The sequence below is a fragment of the Dendrobates tinctorius genome, unplaced genomic scaffold (assembly GCF_039654945.1).
Source record: "Dendrobates tinctorius isolate UK_male_01 unplaced genomic scaffold, ASM3965494v1 ptg000165l, whole genome shotgun sequence".
Lineage (NCBI taxonomy): Eukaryota > Metazoa > Chordata > Amphibia > Anura > Dendrobatidae > Dendrobates > Dendrobates tinctorius.
Genome location: NW_027361832.1, coordinates 16,180,293 through 16,195,382, shown reverse-complemented (window position 1 = coordinate 16,195,382; position 15,090 = coordinate 16,180,293). Strand labels below are relative to the sequence as shown.

The 15,090-nt window shown below is 44.9% G+C and overlaps 1 protein-coding gene across 2 annotated transcripts in view; it reads right to left on the bottom strand.

Annotated features, from left to right (window-relative positions):
* Positions 1-12,068: 12,068 nt before the first annotated feature.
* LOC141053166 (cytochrome P450 2D15-like) overlaps positions 12,069-15,090 on the bottom strand; it is a 57,623-nt gene continuing 54,601 nt past the window's right edge. For both annotated transcript variants that reach the window (XM_073550528.1, XM_073550529.1), the window contains exons 8-9: positions 13,572-13,713; positions 12,069-12,477 (exon numbers count right to left, since the gene is read on the bottom strand). In XM_073550528.1, the coding sequence (XP_073406629.1) occupies positions 12,299-12,477; positions 13,572-13,713 (321 nt within the window). In that variant the 3' untranslated portion in view covers positions 12,069-12,298. The remainder of the gene's footprint in view (positions 12,478-13,571; positions 13,714-15,090) is intronic.

The following is a 15,090-nucleotide window of genomic DNA, read 5'->3' as shown; positions in this document are numbered from 1 at the left end:
AGCAGCGGTGATGGTTCTCACACGAGCCGTACGGGCCGGGGTCAGCTTGGCAGAGGTGTTCGTGGTGCACACAGCAGAAGTGGCGTTGGAGACAGGGGTTTCATGACAATGTTGTGGACTGATTTTTCAAGTACCGCTCACACAACTGGTAATACTGCATCGATGGAAAGTGACAGGAGACAGCAGTTGTCAACTATGGTTACAAACTACTTTTCCTCCCATATCGATGTTCTCCCACACAGGTCATTCCCCTTTGACTATTGGGCCGCTAAACTGGACACCTGGCCTGAATTGGCACAATATGCCTTACAGGAGCTCGCTTGCCCAGCTGCAAGTGTGCTATCGGAAAGAGTCTTCAGTGCAGCTAGATCAATCCTGACAGAAAAAAGGACCCGTCTGTCAACCCAAAATGTGGATGATCTAACCTTCATTAAAATGAACCACGCATGGGTTTCCAAGGATTTTGTCCCACCTTCCCCTGATGACACATAGGGTGACAGAAAAATGGCTTGCTTTGGTCCACCTCTTCCTGGGACTTGACCTATTTCACCTTTTGCATCAGCTGAATGTCCAACATCAACATATGCCACTTTCTAAAACTCCCTAACTGTGCTGCCTCCCCCCCCCCATGGCCGGGGTCACCACCTAGCGCACGACACCGTGCGAGTGCCGTTGCCCTGGACAGGTGGGTAGGCCGACTCTTGGGCGCGGGCACTGGCACAGGGTCCCTCATAGTGCAATCAAGTGTCTCTGACGGTGGTGGTGCACACCCGTCGTCAGACACACCGCCGTACTATGAAGGGCCCAGTGCCAGTACCGACGCCCACGAGTGGGCCCCCCTTGCTTGGGCAGGGCCCCAGCATTTGCAATCTTTACCTCTCCCTGATTCTGCGCTGTGTAGTCTGGGCCGTCAAATCCATACTGGGCCTGACACCGTTTGAGACTGCCTCCTGATGTATAGACATATATTTTGAATGTGTACGCTATCCATACATGTTATCTAGGGATACGGAACCCTTTCTCACCTTTGTGCAATCACGTGCAATCCATACTGGGCCTAACACCATCTGAGCCTGCCTCCTGATGTATAGACATATATTTTGAATGTGTACGCTATCCATACATGTTATCTGGGGATACGGAACCCTTTCTCACCTTTGTGCAATCACGTGCAATCCATACTGGGCCTGACACTGTCTGAGCCTGCCTCCTGATGTATAGACATATATTTTGAATGTGTACGCTATCCATACATGTTATCTGGGGATACGGAGCCCTTTCTCACCTTTGTGCAATCACGTGCAATCCATACTGGGCCTGACACCATCTGAGCCTGCCTCCTGATGTATAGACATATATTTTGAATGTGTACGCTATCCATACATGTTATCTGGGGATACGGAACCCTTTCTCACCTTTGTGCAATCACGTGCAATCCATACTGGGCCTGACACCGTCTGAGCCTGCCTCCTGATGTATAGACATATATTTTGAATGTGTACGCTATCCATACATGTTATCTGGGGATACGGAACCCTTTCTCACCTTTGTGCAATCACGTGCAATCCATACTGGGCCTGACACCGTCTGAGCCTGCCTCCTGATGTATAGACATATATTTTGAATGTGTACACTATGCTATCCATACATGTTATCTGGGGATACGGTACCCTTTCTCACCTTTGTGCAATCACGTGTAATCCATACTGGGCCTGAGAACAGATGGCGAGCTGTTAAGCAAGCTACAGCACCTGTGGTTTGCACACGTAAGTTTTTCATTTTTTCAGGAATGACGGTTAGGCCTAATTCCGGAACTGCGGTTGACCTGCACTTACTGGGAAATCATCGTTCACGGGTAATAATTGTAATCACAGATCCCCATCACTAACGTTGTTCAGCGGGTTATCTGCACCTGTAAGCGACAAACGCTGGCCTTTTCAGTGTAGCGCACATGCAGCCACGGACATGTAAGGGCATGACACACCAGTTATTGGCCAATCTCATGTGCCAGAGCCTCACGTGTCCCTCTAGTAAGCCAGACTTGGACCGCGGGGCATGACGGAGTCTCGTTCGTTAACGGAATTAAGCTTGCAATGTGTGCATCTGTTCTGTAGCTTGCATGGTTGAGGTTTCCCAGGTGGAGTCGAATTAAACCGTAGGCTCCACTCCTGGTGGTGCCCTTCTGGACATTCCTTTAAGGTTCAGCTTTGCAACCATACTGCCCACGTAAAACAAACACTTTGCCTTCATGAACGCTGTTTGGAGGGTCATGACTCATGGGAATAACGCCGCCCAATCAGTTAACCTGCTAGAGAGATCCTTCGTTGCTCCCAAGCATGACATCACACTCCCTAGGAGGAAGGTAATGCCACTGTGGCGACCGTACTCCTGGGGGCGACACAAGTGCACTGATGCCCAGTCACTGCTCGATGAATCTGCTGGTACATTGACCCAGACCACTACATTCCCCTCGCACGCTACCCGGCCTGAATCTGACCCTGATGAAACTCAGGTTACCCTTCCCATATACAGTTCCATCTTACACGGTGACAAAAAGGAAGCTGCAGATGAAAGTGCAGGTTCGGCCCACCCGCCATCAGACACACCACCGTACTATCAGGGGCCCTGTGCCAGTGCCGTCGCCAACGAGTGGGCCCCCCCTGCTTGCTCAGGATCACAGCACTTGCAAGGTTGAAATACTGTGCAGTGAGATGGAAGATGGGAACGACGAGGAGTCCAGACTAGTACAGGGATTCCCTAGCGAGGAGACTTATTTGATTGTTTTCAATGTTGGGACAGCAATTTTAGGGGAGCACTATACTCTGGAGAATGATAGATGGGGCCCACCATACACTGGAACATTCCAAAGGTGGACATCAGACACTGGAGCAGCATTTACAGGGCCCATTATACACTAGAGCATTAGAAATGGGGCCCATTATGTTTGGAGCATTATTTGGGCCCATAAGACAGTGGAGCTTCATCCATGGGGACCAACATATACTGTAGCATTATGTGGAGCTCATCATATACTGTTTCAAACATTATATGGGACCAATGATTCTGTATGGAGAAAGAGATGGGCCTTGTCATGAGATGTAAAAAGTGAAGTATTTTCCATTGTACTATACCGCTATTTCTCTGCCGTATCGGAGCATGATGAGTTGTGGTATGTGTTAAAGGGGCGCTCTTTCACCCAGGGCACATGAAAACCTGGAGCCAGCCCTCCCCCCCCACAACTTTAGCCAAATAACCCCCATTTTTCAGTGCGCAACTTGTATTATGAAGTTAATTAAGGTTGACAAGCTTAAGTAAGAAGAATTGATGCTTTTGGCATTCAAATGGGCACTGCTGGTGTGTTTCCTGTCCTCCTCTCACTGCCGACTTTTATTCCCCATTGACTTACATTGGGTTTCGTGTTTCGGGACGACCCCGACTTTTCCCTATAATCGGACGATCTTGCTCGACCCGACTTTTGGAAAAGTCGGGTTTCACGAAACGAAACGCGACCCTAAAAAACCAAAAGTCGCTCAACTCTAGTCGGTGCGATTATATCGGGTTTTTAGGTTTGACTGCTGTCACACACTAAAATACACTATTGCAAAAACTCTCTTATACATTCCCATATTTAGACAGTTATACTTTTTCCATATTTTGGCTGACAGTCATTTGAGGGCTTGTTTTTTTGCAGGACTAGTTCACGGTTTTTATTGGTACCATTTTCAGGCACATGACACTTTTTTGATCACTCTCAACAAAAATCAGTAATTCAGGAATTTTTTTCATACGGTTCCACTCATGGTAAAATTGATTAGTCAGTTTCATTACAACGATACCCCATTTATCTTTTTCTGTTTTAGCACTTTAAGGGCAGAGACACACTGCTCTATTTCTCCTGCCAGAATCGCATCGTAAAACTTGCACTGGCTGTCAGCTCTCCTGACCTGAGCTTGACAGCGGCATAGTAATTCATCACGCTGTCATGCTCACGTCGGGAGAGTGCGATGCGATTATCACACAAGAAATACGAAATACGGCAGTGTGACTCCAGCCTTACACAAACTATTTTATTGAAAAAAAATGTCCATTGCTTTATTTGGAGAGTTATATCTTTTATTTTTCCACTGACGGAGCTTTAGGGTATGGGCACATGCTGCGGATTCTGTTGCGGATCCGCACCGGATTTGGCCCTGTGGATCCGCAGCAGATTCTGCTGCGTTTACAGTACCATTCAAGTCTACCTATTTTTAAAAACGCTGTGCACATGCTGCGGATTTTTCCACGCCGCGGATTTGCTGTGAGTTCAAATCAGCAGCATGTCAATTCTTGTTGCGGATCCACAACGTTTTTACACCTGCTCCACTATAGGAAAACGCAGGTGTAAAAACGCAGGGGAAATCTGCGCAAAATCTGCACTAAATCCGCAGGTAAAACACAGGTGACCTGCGGATTTTGCCAAATCCGCGTGGAAAAATCCACAGAGTAATCCACAGCGTGTGCACATACCCTTATAGTGGTTTGTTTTTTCCTGGATAAGATGACGTTTTCAGTACTACCATTTTTATTTTTACATTTGTCTATTTGATCGCGTTTTCTTGCACTAAATGTTCGGCGGTACGATAAAGCATTGATTTTTGCCTTTTTTTTTACTGTGTTCACTAAAGTGATACCAAATGTGTACTTTTTTGTTTATTTTTTGTTACATAAATTTATTGGATTAATATTTTCTCTTTTTAGTTCTTTATTTGGGGATTTTTTATTTACACTTAAGTTATTTTTTCCCTTTTTACATTGTCTCACTATAGGGCATCATCCTTATACTGACAGATCGCTAATCTGATACTCTGCAATGCTTCTGCACTGCAGAGCATCACAGCAGCGTCTGACAGGCAGGGAAGGAGGCATGTTAGCACCTGCTCTTAGCAGGCACTGACAAGCCACCTTCCCTGAAGGACCCCAAGGGACTCCGTGGCCATGGGGCACCATGGAGACCATCAGCACAACACGATCGCATTGCATTGTGGCAATGGAAGCACACAGGGAGCCTACTCCCTTTGCGATCTTCTCGATGTCACTGTCACTATTGACAGTGGCATCAGAGGAGTTAAATGCCCGATATTGATGCTTGCACTGATCGTGGGTATTGCACCCGATTGCGGTGACACTCAGCGTGAGATTGTGCGATTGTGGCGCCGTATATGTACTGCAGTTATTTAAGTATTTCAGTGGCTGCTATGACAAAATGCTAAGGTCGGTTTGGCCTAGGCTCTTAGTTCTAGTGAAGACAAGTCTTGTGCTTCTTGTATACCAAGACTGTAAGGAACAGTGTCTTTTTGTCAACCTGGGAGTAGAAGATCACTGCATATTGTGTATCGTAGATATTCCATTTTGTCTGTGTTTGGGTCCCATATTAAATAAATTTGGTTTCCTTTGCTGCTGAAGAGGTTAACGAACCTTTCTAAGCTGGTCAGAAACTTGCAGCTCCATTTTCAGCTGTTTCTGATCGGGTCATTATCTTTCCTTATAAAATCCGGCCAGACCCATTCTGACTTGCCAGTGAAAGCTTTGCTTTATAGCTCCTTGGAGACGTTGTGCTGAATTGGAGATTTTTGTTACCACTAGAGATTGTTGTGTGCTGTTTTTGGTGTGTCTGCTTTCCATTTAATTCCTTTTCCCATTTGGCTAGTACCTGCCTATCCTTCCCTATATACCTCCCTACACTTGAGTGTTTTTTGTATGCAAGTTGATTTTTGTTATCCCTTTTTGTCTTACGTGCTTATATAGTAATATATCTGTGCTAGGCCTCCTGGGGGAGGGGGCAGCTCAGAGTATAACAGAAGCATAGTGAAGTCGGAGACTCGGGCCTCTCTACGATAAAGAGTACCCCCGAAGATGGGATAGATAGGCTCCTAGATTCAGGGACAGCTGGAGGTCTCATTTCCTTACCGAAGACAGTCACAGCGTGACCATGACATTTTCACTGGCCCCACATGTTATACCTTGGTATGGATCCTTACCAAACAATTGCAGGGTCTATCAGGCCTGTAATCTAGAGCCTCACAGCAGCAGACTGTTAGTCTAGCGGGCAGTCAGGCTGTTCCAGAACTTAAGATGGCCCTCCCGGATAAGTTTTCTGGGGGACAGGATAAATTTATGGTTTTCTGTAAAGCCTGCAGGCTTCGTTCTAATTATTCTGGGAGTAAAGAGCAACGGGTTGGAATTATTATATTTCTCCTTCAAGGAGATCCTCAATCCTTAGGCCTCTTTCACACATCAGGTTTTCTGCTTCAGGCGCGATGCGGCGCTTTTGACTAAAACCGGATCCGTCGAAATGCAATGCCGGATCCGGTTTCCCCCCCATTGACTTGCATTAGAGCCGGATCGAGCCGGATGGCCATGCGTTTCATCCGATTTTCGCCAGATCCGGCAATGTGACGCGATCCTGCGTCTGGAAAAAACTGTGACTGTAACGTTTTTTGTATCCGTCGAAAAAGCCGGACACGCCGGATACGGCGTGTCCGGCTTTTTCATACAATGAAAGCCTATGAGCGCCGCAATGCGCCGGATCCGGCGACAGCCGGATCCGGCGGCCGGATCCGGTTTCTTTGGTCTGAGCATGCTCAGTAGCTCTGCCCACAGGACATATATAAAAGCAAGACAATGGGACCCTCAGCCACACCCAACATGCCACCCAAGCCAAGAACCAGGAGCAGGAGAAGGCAGCAGACATCTGCAGCAGCAGCACCATCAGCACCACCCCAAATGGAGCAGCATGCTGAACAACGGGAGGGGAGTCCAGCAGCAGATGAGAGACGGTAATTATCAAATCCCCCATTCCTCCAAACTAGGGCTATGGAATATCAAGATATTCATAGGCCCTTTGTTTCTCTTTATTCAACAGCCGCCCAATAGATGCAGCAGCAGCAGCAGCAATGGCAGCAGCAGAAACACCACCCACAGCCATGGAGTCTGGCCATGAGGAAGACAGCACATCTTCTGGGAGCCCTCCCTCGCATCGTCAGCGTTTGACGGTAAGTTTTTATTTCCAAAATCCATCATCTCTGTAATATATGTGTATTCATTGCCTTTTATTTCAAAACAGGAATCACAAGATGAAGAGGAGCTCCCAGAAGAAGAAGGAAGGGGTGGACAGACACTTGGAGTGGGCTCACAATTGGTAAGTTTTTTGCATCAAACGCAGAAACACAACATCACACTACACACAACACATAGAAAACAATGTTCTGCAGACCACACACAGCAAACAAATGCCTACATCCAAAGACATAACTTTTTTGTTTTCTTCTCTAGTCTTCCCAATCTGATGCTCGGCCAAGAGGTCCTCGCAGTGCCTCCCAGGGTCGTCGGCGACAGCAACGCGGCGGTCACCAGCGTGTAAGTATAAATATTTTTGCTTTGGTTTTTTTGCACTTTTTATTTCATTTCTTTTGTGGAGGCTAATTATGTTATTTTTGTCTTTTTCTTTAACAGCCTTCACAGCGTGCTCCCGACTCTGACGGTGAGGATGGAGGGATTGATGTGGACCGCCTCATCGATCTCGTCAGAGAAAGGGAGCCGCTCTGGAATATGGCTGACCGACGCCACGCTGACCTGATCGTTACCCGACGACTCTGGGAGGAAATCTGTTCGCTCCTTGTGGACCGCTGGGAGGACCTCGAAGCTCGGGCCCAGATTAAAGAGCGTAAGTATATACAGTACCGGTTGCTTGATTTAAACCAGTGTTTCCCGAACTCCAGTCCTCGTGGTCCCCACGGATCATGTGTTCAGGATTTCTATTTACTTTGGAAATCCTGAAAACATGACCCCTGGGGACCATGAGGACTGGAGTTTGGGAAACACTGATGTTGTATACTAACCACTTTGTCCTTTCTCGTTTCAGGGGAGAGAATTGTGAAGCGGTGGCGGTCTGTGAGGGATCGTTTCAAGAAGGAGTTCAATAAAGAGATGCGGGCCCCGAGTGGATCTGGAGGACGCAGGAGCAAGTACAAGTACGCACGAGCCCTGTCGTTCCTCCGGGAGACAATGCTCACCAGAACGTAAATATTACACACCACATGTGACAAAAAAATGTTTAGATGTAACTTTTTTTTTTCAGCCAGGGCCATGCCATGTCACTATTTTAATTGTTTTTTTTTCTCTTTATTCCACAGCACGGTGAGCAGCACTCGGGAGCCTGCACGATTGGACCCTTCTGAGGCGATCCCTGAGGAGACCGGCACCGAGGGACACTTCGACCGCCCCGGTACATCTGCACCTTCCCAGCCTTCCCACACATTCGACCCATCTGTCCCATCCACCAGCACAGGAGCATCGTGGCCGCCTACATTACATGAAGCTGCTGGTGAGGAGATCGCTTTCCCTTTACCCCACCCTTCTGCCCCTGCCACCTCTAGTACACCTGCGGGTACTGGGCGGCAGCGGCAGAGGGGTCAGGAAAAGACTTATGCGCCAGAGTTCTTGCATCTGAATGCATCTTTCCAGAACTGTCTAAAAGTCTTGTCAGAGCAAATCTCCGCAGGCTATCAGCAGATCAACTCCAGCATTCTGGAGGTGAAGACACTTCTGCAAACCATGCATTCAGAAGCAAGATCTTCGCCAAACCACACCTTTTTCAGGTCTGTTGTGGAGCGCATGGAAACGCTCTCTCCTGCCCAGCAGATGCATGTAATGCATTCATGCCACGCTGCTCTCCAGCAAGTTACCTCCCAACCTCCTCCTCCCACCACAGTAGTTCCTCCACCTGCACCCCCTCCAGCCACTTTCCATCCTCCCCCTCCTATTACATCTACACCCCCTCCAGCCACTTTCCATCCTCCCCCTCCTATTACATCTACACCCCCTCCAGCCACTTTCCATCCTCCCCCTCCTATTACATACCATCCACCTCCCCAGCACCATCCACCTCCCCAGCACCATCCACCTCCCCAGCACCAGCAACCTCCCCAGTACCAGCAACCTCCCCAGTACCAGCAACCTCCCCAGTACCAGCAACCTCCCCAGTACCTGCAAACTCCCCAGTACCAACAACCTCCCCAGTACCAGACATCTCCCCACTTCCAGCAACCTGCCCCGTACCAGACATCTCCCCACTTCCAGCAACCTGCCCCGTACCAGACATCTCCCCACTTCCAGCAACCTGCACCGTACCAGACATCTCCCCACTTCCAGCAACCTGCCCCGTACCAAACTCCTTCCCCATACAACTTGCCATCAACATCATCTGCTCCTACAGTCCCTGCCCAACCCTCCACTCCACCACCCACCACCTCTTCTGCTTCCCACATGTCCACCCATTCTGTAGTTTTTTCCACACCTTCACCTCTAACTGTTCCTTCCCCACCACGATCCCAGTCCTCTCTCCACACTCCCAGTGTCAAAGTGTCCCGCAGCCCCTACAGCAGTATTTCCACCACACACTACACAGATTTATAATGTGTGTATTTAAATAAAAATGACCAGTTTTATGGTTTCAAAGCTTTATTAAACAAGTTTATTAAAATTTTAAAAAAGTTTACTAAAAAAAACATTTTTCAATAAAAGTTAAATTATTTTACACTGGTTGTCTGTCATTTCTTTCTGCGGCGAAAAAGGTTAAATACAGGGTATTTAAAAGGTGAAATGGTATTCAAAACTAGGTATATAACTGTGGGTAAATTTTAGCTTTTTGCCACAGTTGTGTTCCTGGTTGTGTTTGAAGCAAAGTATTTCACCTAAAAAGTTGTGTTTTTTGTTGGTGATTTCATAACAATGTACACAACTTTTGTTAAAAGGTGAAATACTTTGCATAAAACACAACCAGGTACACACCTGTGGCCTAAAGCTAAAAATAGAGACCATGACAAGATAGCCAACTTTGGTTGGCAAAGGTATATACTGTTGGTACAGAAGGTACACAAGTTTGGTTGGGCACAAATCTTTCACACTCTGTCATCCTGCCAGTGTACTCTGCCTTGAGGTGACATAAAGTATAGTGCAAAATTGTCCCTCATTACTGAAACCGTCACAGAACTTCTAGTGGTAATGTCATGGTAATCTTGCAAGGTGGTTTCTTCAGAGGTGTCCTCAATGGAAATGGGTTCCTTGCAGATAACAAAATTGTGGAGTACCACGCACGCTTTGATCACCTCGTCCACAGTTTCTGTCTTGAGGTTGATCGCAGTCAATAGGACCCGCCATTTGGCTGTCAGAATACCAAAGGTACATTCAACCATTCTTCTTGCTCTTGTGAGGCGGTAATTAAAAATGCGTTTTGGTCTTGTCAATCCTCTGCTAGAGTACGGTTTCAAAAGGTGTTCTGACAGCTGGAAGGCTTCATCCCCTACACAGACAAATGGCATAGGTGGACCAGATGTTTGCGGCAGCGGTCTAGGTGGTGGGAACTGGAAGGTGTTTCCATACAGTTTACGCCCCATGGCAGACAGTTTGAAAACTTGAGAGTCATTGGAGCGGCCATAGGCCCTAATATCAACCGCAATAAATTTGTATTCCGCGTCAGCGATGGCCATGAGGACAATTGAAAAATATTTCTTGTAATTGAAATATTCCGATCCCGATCCAGCTGGCTTTACAATGCGGATATGTTTCCCGTCCACAGCGCCCAAGCAGTTGGGAAACTGACATATCTGTTGAAACTTGTCAGCAATTTCAATCCACCTCTCTGTTGTGGGCTCTGGTAAAAACTCTTCAGCTAAGGAGTCCCACAGTGCACGGCATGTGTACTTCACTATTCCAGATATGGTGGAAATCCCGAGTCTGTACTGGAAATGCAGTGACGAAAGGGATTCTCCAGTTGCAAGAAATCTGTGGGGAATTAAAAAACAATAAATTAGTTTTAAATCACAGCATTACATACCAAAACTGAGCTATAACACTTGGAGATACAAACTACCACCAACAAGATTGCAGTGAAAGTGTGCTCTGATGCGATCACATCCAATAAATGTGGCTTACCTTAAAGTCACCATCAGACGCTCTGTGGGTGAAACAGAGAAGCGGCAATAGGTGTCCGCTTTTCTTATGAGGTGTGCAATGCGCTCCACCAAGTAATCAAAATTCTCCATTTTCATCCTAACATATCCAAAAAATTTATCCGGGTTTCGTCGAAGGTCCATGCAGAGTGTAGAATAGACCCCACGCGTCATTCTCTTGGCTGTGATGGGGTGGATCCACAAACGTCGTCTACGATGCCTGATGCGCTGCTGTCTCGCTCTCTCCTTCTCCAGAACAATCACCCTCAAACGATTCGCCTCCGCTATAAAATCCGCCAAATTCTTCAAAATATTTCCAATGACAACATCCATCTTCGCCAGTAACTTGCTCTTCTCTCCAACCTGCACTTTCTCCTCTACAACCTGCCAAAGAAGGGCTGTAGGAACATGCTATATATAGTTTTCCAGTAGCCAATCCTGTTCGGAAGGCCACAAGGGTCAATTTTAAAAACCGGATCCGGCATAATCCGTCGAAAAACGGATAGAAAAACGGATGAACCGGATGAGACGGATCCGGTTTTGTCTGTCAAGAAAAAGACGGATCCGGCAGAAAACCGGATCCGTCACATCCGGTTTTACTAAACATTTGCCGGATCCGGCGTTCCGGCACGACGCCGGATCGCGCCTGACGCCGAAAACCTGAAGTGTGAAAGTAGCCTTAGCCTTTTCACTTCTGTTGAACTCACTGTCTCTGTGGTCGGTTGATGTTATTTTTGAGGCTCTAGGTCTCGTGAATGATGATTTGGACTGTGTCTCCCTTGTTGAGTCTAAGAATGTGCATGAGATTTACAATACCAGCAAAGTGAATTAAATTTATTGAAAACGCGGTGTATTTTTCTGCAGTAAAATGCAAGGTTGAACAAGACCTAAATATTGAATGGTCAGAAGATCGAATCAAAGATATTGGGTTTGATCCACTTTAAATCAAATGTGTATGGGGGCCTTAAATCCTTAAATTGCAGTCTATAAAATTCTACAGACTATTCCTATCTTGTATAAATATGTGCTTGTGATACCAAGTTAAAAAAAAAATTAAAGACTGATCGCTAAGGGCAATGCTGACTTTTTTGTAAAGTTTTATTCTTAAGGACCATTAATCTGCAAGTACATTTTTTGGCAGGTGAGATACATTTTCATTCATTAAAATATTGGTGTAAACTGAACAGACAGGCTTTGAATGTCAATCAAATCAATAACATTCAGTTTGTAAGAACACTGTTCAGAGTTTAGAATACAAATATTTATTTCAGCAAATTATTATTGAGTATGCTGTATCTGTCCGTTCAGTATTAACGTTCTGTACAGCAGACTTGGAAGGGATGAGGGCTGTAGTTGAAGGTAAATACAGGATCATGCCTGGGAAACGGCTGATCATCTGGAATGCGGAATTCGAAACGTTGCAGAAGAGATGTAAAGAAGATGAAGAGATCCATTCTTGCCAGCTGCTCTCCCACACATACTCTGCGGCCTAAACACAAATGAGAGAAATGTGAAGAAAGCCAAAGCTCAAGAATCCAGATACTGAGGACCAACAATGCTTCCACTCAACAGCATTGGCTAGATCAGAAAACTTTTCAGGAGTTACAGGAAAATTATATATAAGACCCTATGAACTAAATAAAGGGGCTTTTAGAAACATTGATGATGGGATGGGACATTCTTTTAAGTTTTTGGACAGCCAAACAGCGACATTTATGGTTCGTAAGGTAAAAGATCCATTCCATTTGACACGTTTATACACTTTGATGGTACAGTAATGTGGTGGAAGTTTAACTCCTGGGGCCTCCTGAAAGGCATCAGGGTAGTACCATTCATAGGTGAGCATATGGACAAACTACTATATCTGTTAAAACGAAGGAGCTCACTGGAGCACAGCAGCCCTTTAGGGCCAATTTATTAACCAATAAAACATCTTTAAGATAGCCCAACAACGTTTAAAGGTCCCCATACACATTAAACTAATGTTGGCGGAACCCGCCGATATCGACTGGTCTGCCTGGCAGTCTAATGTCTATGGGGGCTATGGCCAACTGACAGTTGGGAGAGATGTTGCCCGCGCATGTCTACTGCATCCACTGCTAATCATATTGTTCATCCTGAGATAAGCTGCCAAATGAACACTTTTGTGTATTGTAGAGTTTGCGAAGATGGCTGTCGGTCAAACGATCAGTCAAAACAGCATTCGGTAGACAGCCATCTAATGTGTATAGCCAACCCACGTTTTTGAAGACCACCTTTAAGGCCCTGTTCACATTATATATATATATATATATATATATATATATACTGTATATATATATATATTTATTTATTTATTAATTAATTGTGATTTTATTTTATTGGATAACACTTTCACAAAGGTCACAGCCTCCTTTTAACATAGCAGCTGGGAGCTTTATCAAAGTTATGCACTACTGGGTCAAAAATAAAAAAGTCATGTGTACAGCCCTACCATGAGAACTGTTTGGAGACCTAAAATAATTAGAGTAATTAGAGATTAATTCTGCCCGCATCAGAACTCAAAACAAAGTTTAGCTGTAGCTATTCATTATTTGTTGGTACCTGCAGAAAAGGGAATGAACGCTTCATTCTTCACAAAGTTTCCTTCTGAATCCATGAAATGTTCTGGGTAAAACTGATACGGTTTCTTCCAAATGCTCTTATCCTTTAAGACTGAAGTCAAGTTAGGTATGATTGTGGTGCCCTGAAATGATAAAGATAAAACATGTACTACCATTATATTCTTAGGGGTTTTTTTGCTTTATGTTCAGAAATTTCAGGAGACATAATGTTATACGATCGTATTTAGTTGTGTGGACATACCCTAAGAAATCATGATATGAATCAGGATAAAGGAGACCAAACAAAAGAAATGTGTCTCAAAATAGACGGGACAGAGAAGGACATAGACATGACTGTTTCACATGTGATAAGCCAAGTAGGGAAGATGCACAGCCCCAAAATGGCGAGTCTGCTGGCACATAGTGAATTAAGATACTAGAGTTAAGGACCATCCTGATTGGGTACACCTTGTCGCCGTGGAATGCTTTTACACTTTTTTGATCAAAACAGTGTCAACTAAAACACCCTATATTATTTACATGTACTATTACTATTTATTCACTTACTGTATTTGCTCAGTGTTTTTATTCAAACTTTTTATGTATAAAGCTTTCTAAATATGGATGTGATGTAGTGTAGGTGCACCAAAATACTACAGTCTTCCTCAGCTACCAGGTTCACTCATTCTAAGACTCCATAGACTTACATTGTAAAAGTGACTTTCGGTTAACACAGAAACTCCAAAGTGATCCGGAAAGCCAGAGTTCAAGTCATAACAGAAGAGGACCGGAGCAGTGCGCCAACACTACATCACATACTTATTTAGAAAGTTTTATGGAATAAAAGATTGATGTGGGATACTTTTTTAAGGATGCTTTCCCATTTTGGCATTAAGAATCACAGGAATTTTTTTTTAATTTAATAAAATTTTATGCCACTACGCTCAGAGACCAATAATGCTTCAACTGTTGCATTAAAAGAGTTTGTCACCTTTCAACAAACGTCTGCTAATGCAGACAGCAGAGCCACTCAGCACAGTGTTTGGCTGTAGTGGTGACATCATGGCGACAGCGCTGTAAGCAAACACACAGACCGGGACAGTGGTAGAAATGCAGCAGTAGACCCGGAGAAGTAAAGAAAGTGGACAATGCCTTTAACGTAACTCCAATAGGGCTCATTTTTGAGGGCCAAGTTTTATTTAATCGAAAAGCAGGAATTCTATATCCAACAATTTGAAATAGGAACTAGCTTATGGATACAAATTTAACTTTTAATCAATTGTATTAAAAAACATTAGACAACATGAAAAACAAAAACACCAAAGTGCAAAAATAAGGAATCCTCAACCACATAAAGCGTGCAGACACCATAAATTATACCCACAGGTGATTAACCTGCTATAATGAGTTTAAAGTAAAAGTTTGTAATAATTAATGAACAAGGTGCAATATTGCCGCCCTTGGCACTCTATATCAAATTATTACAAACAAAGTACACTTTTGCACAGTATTACTGCAAT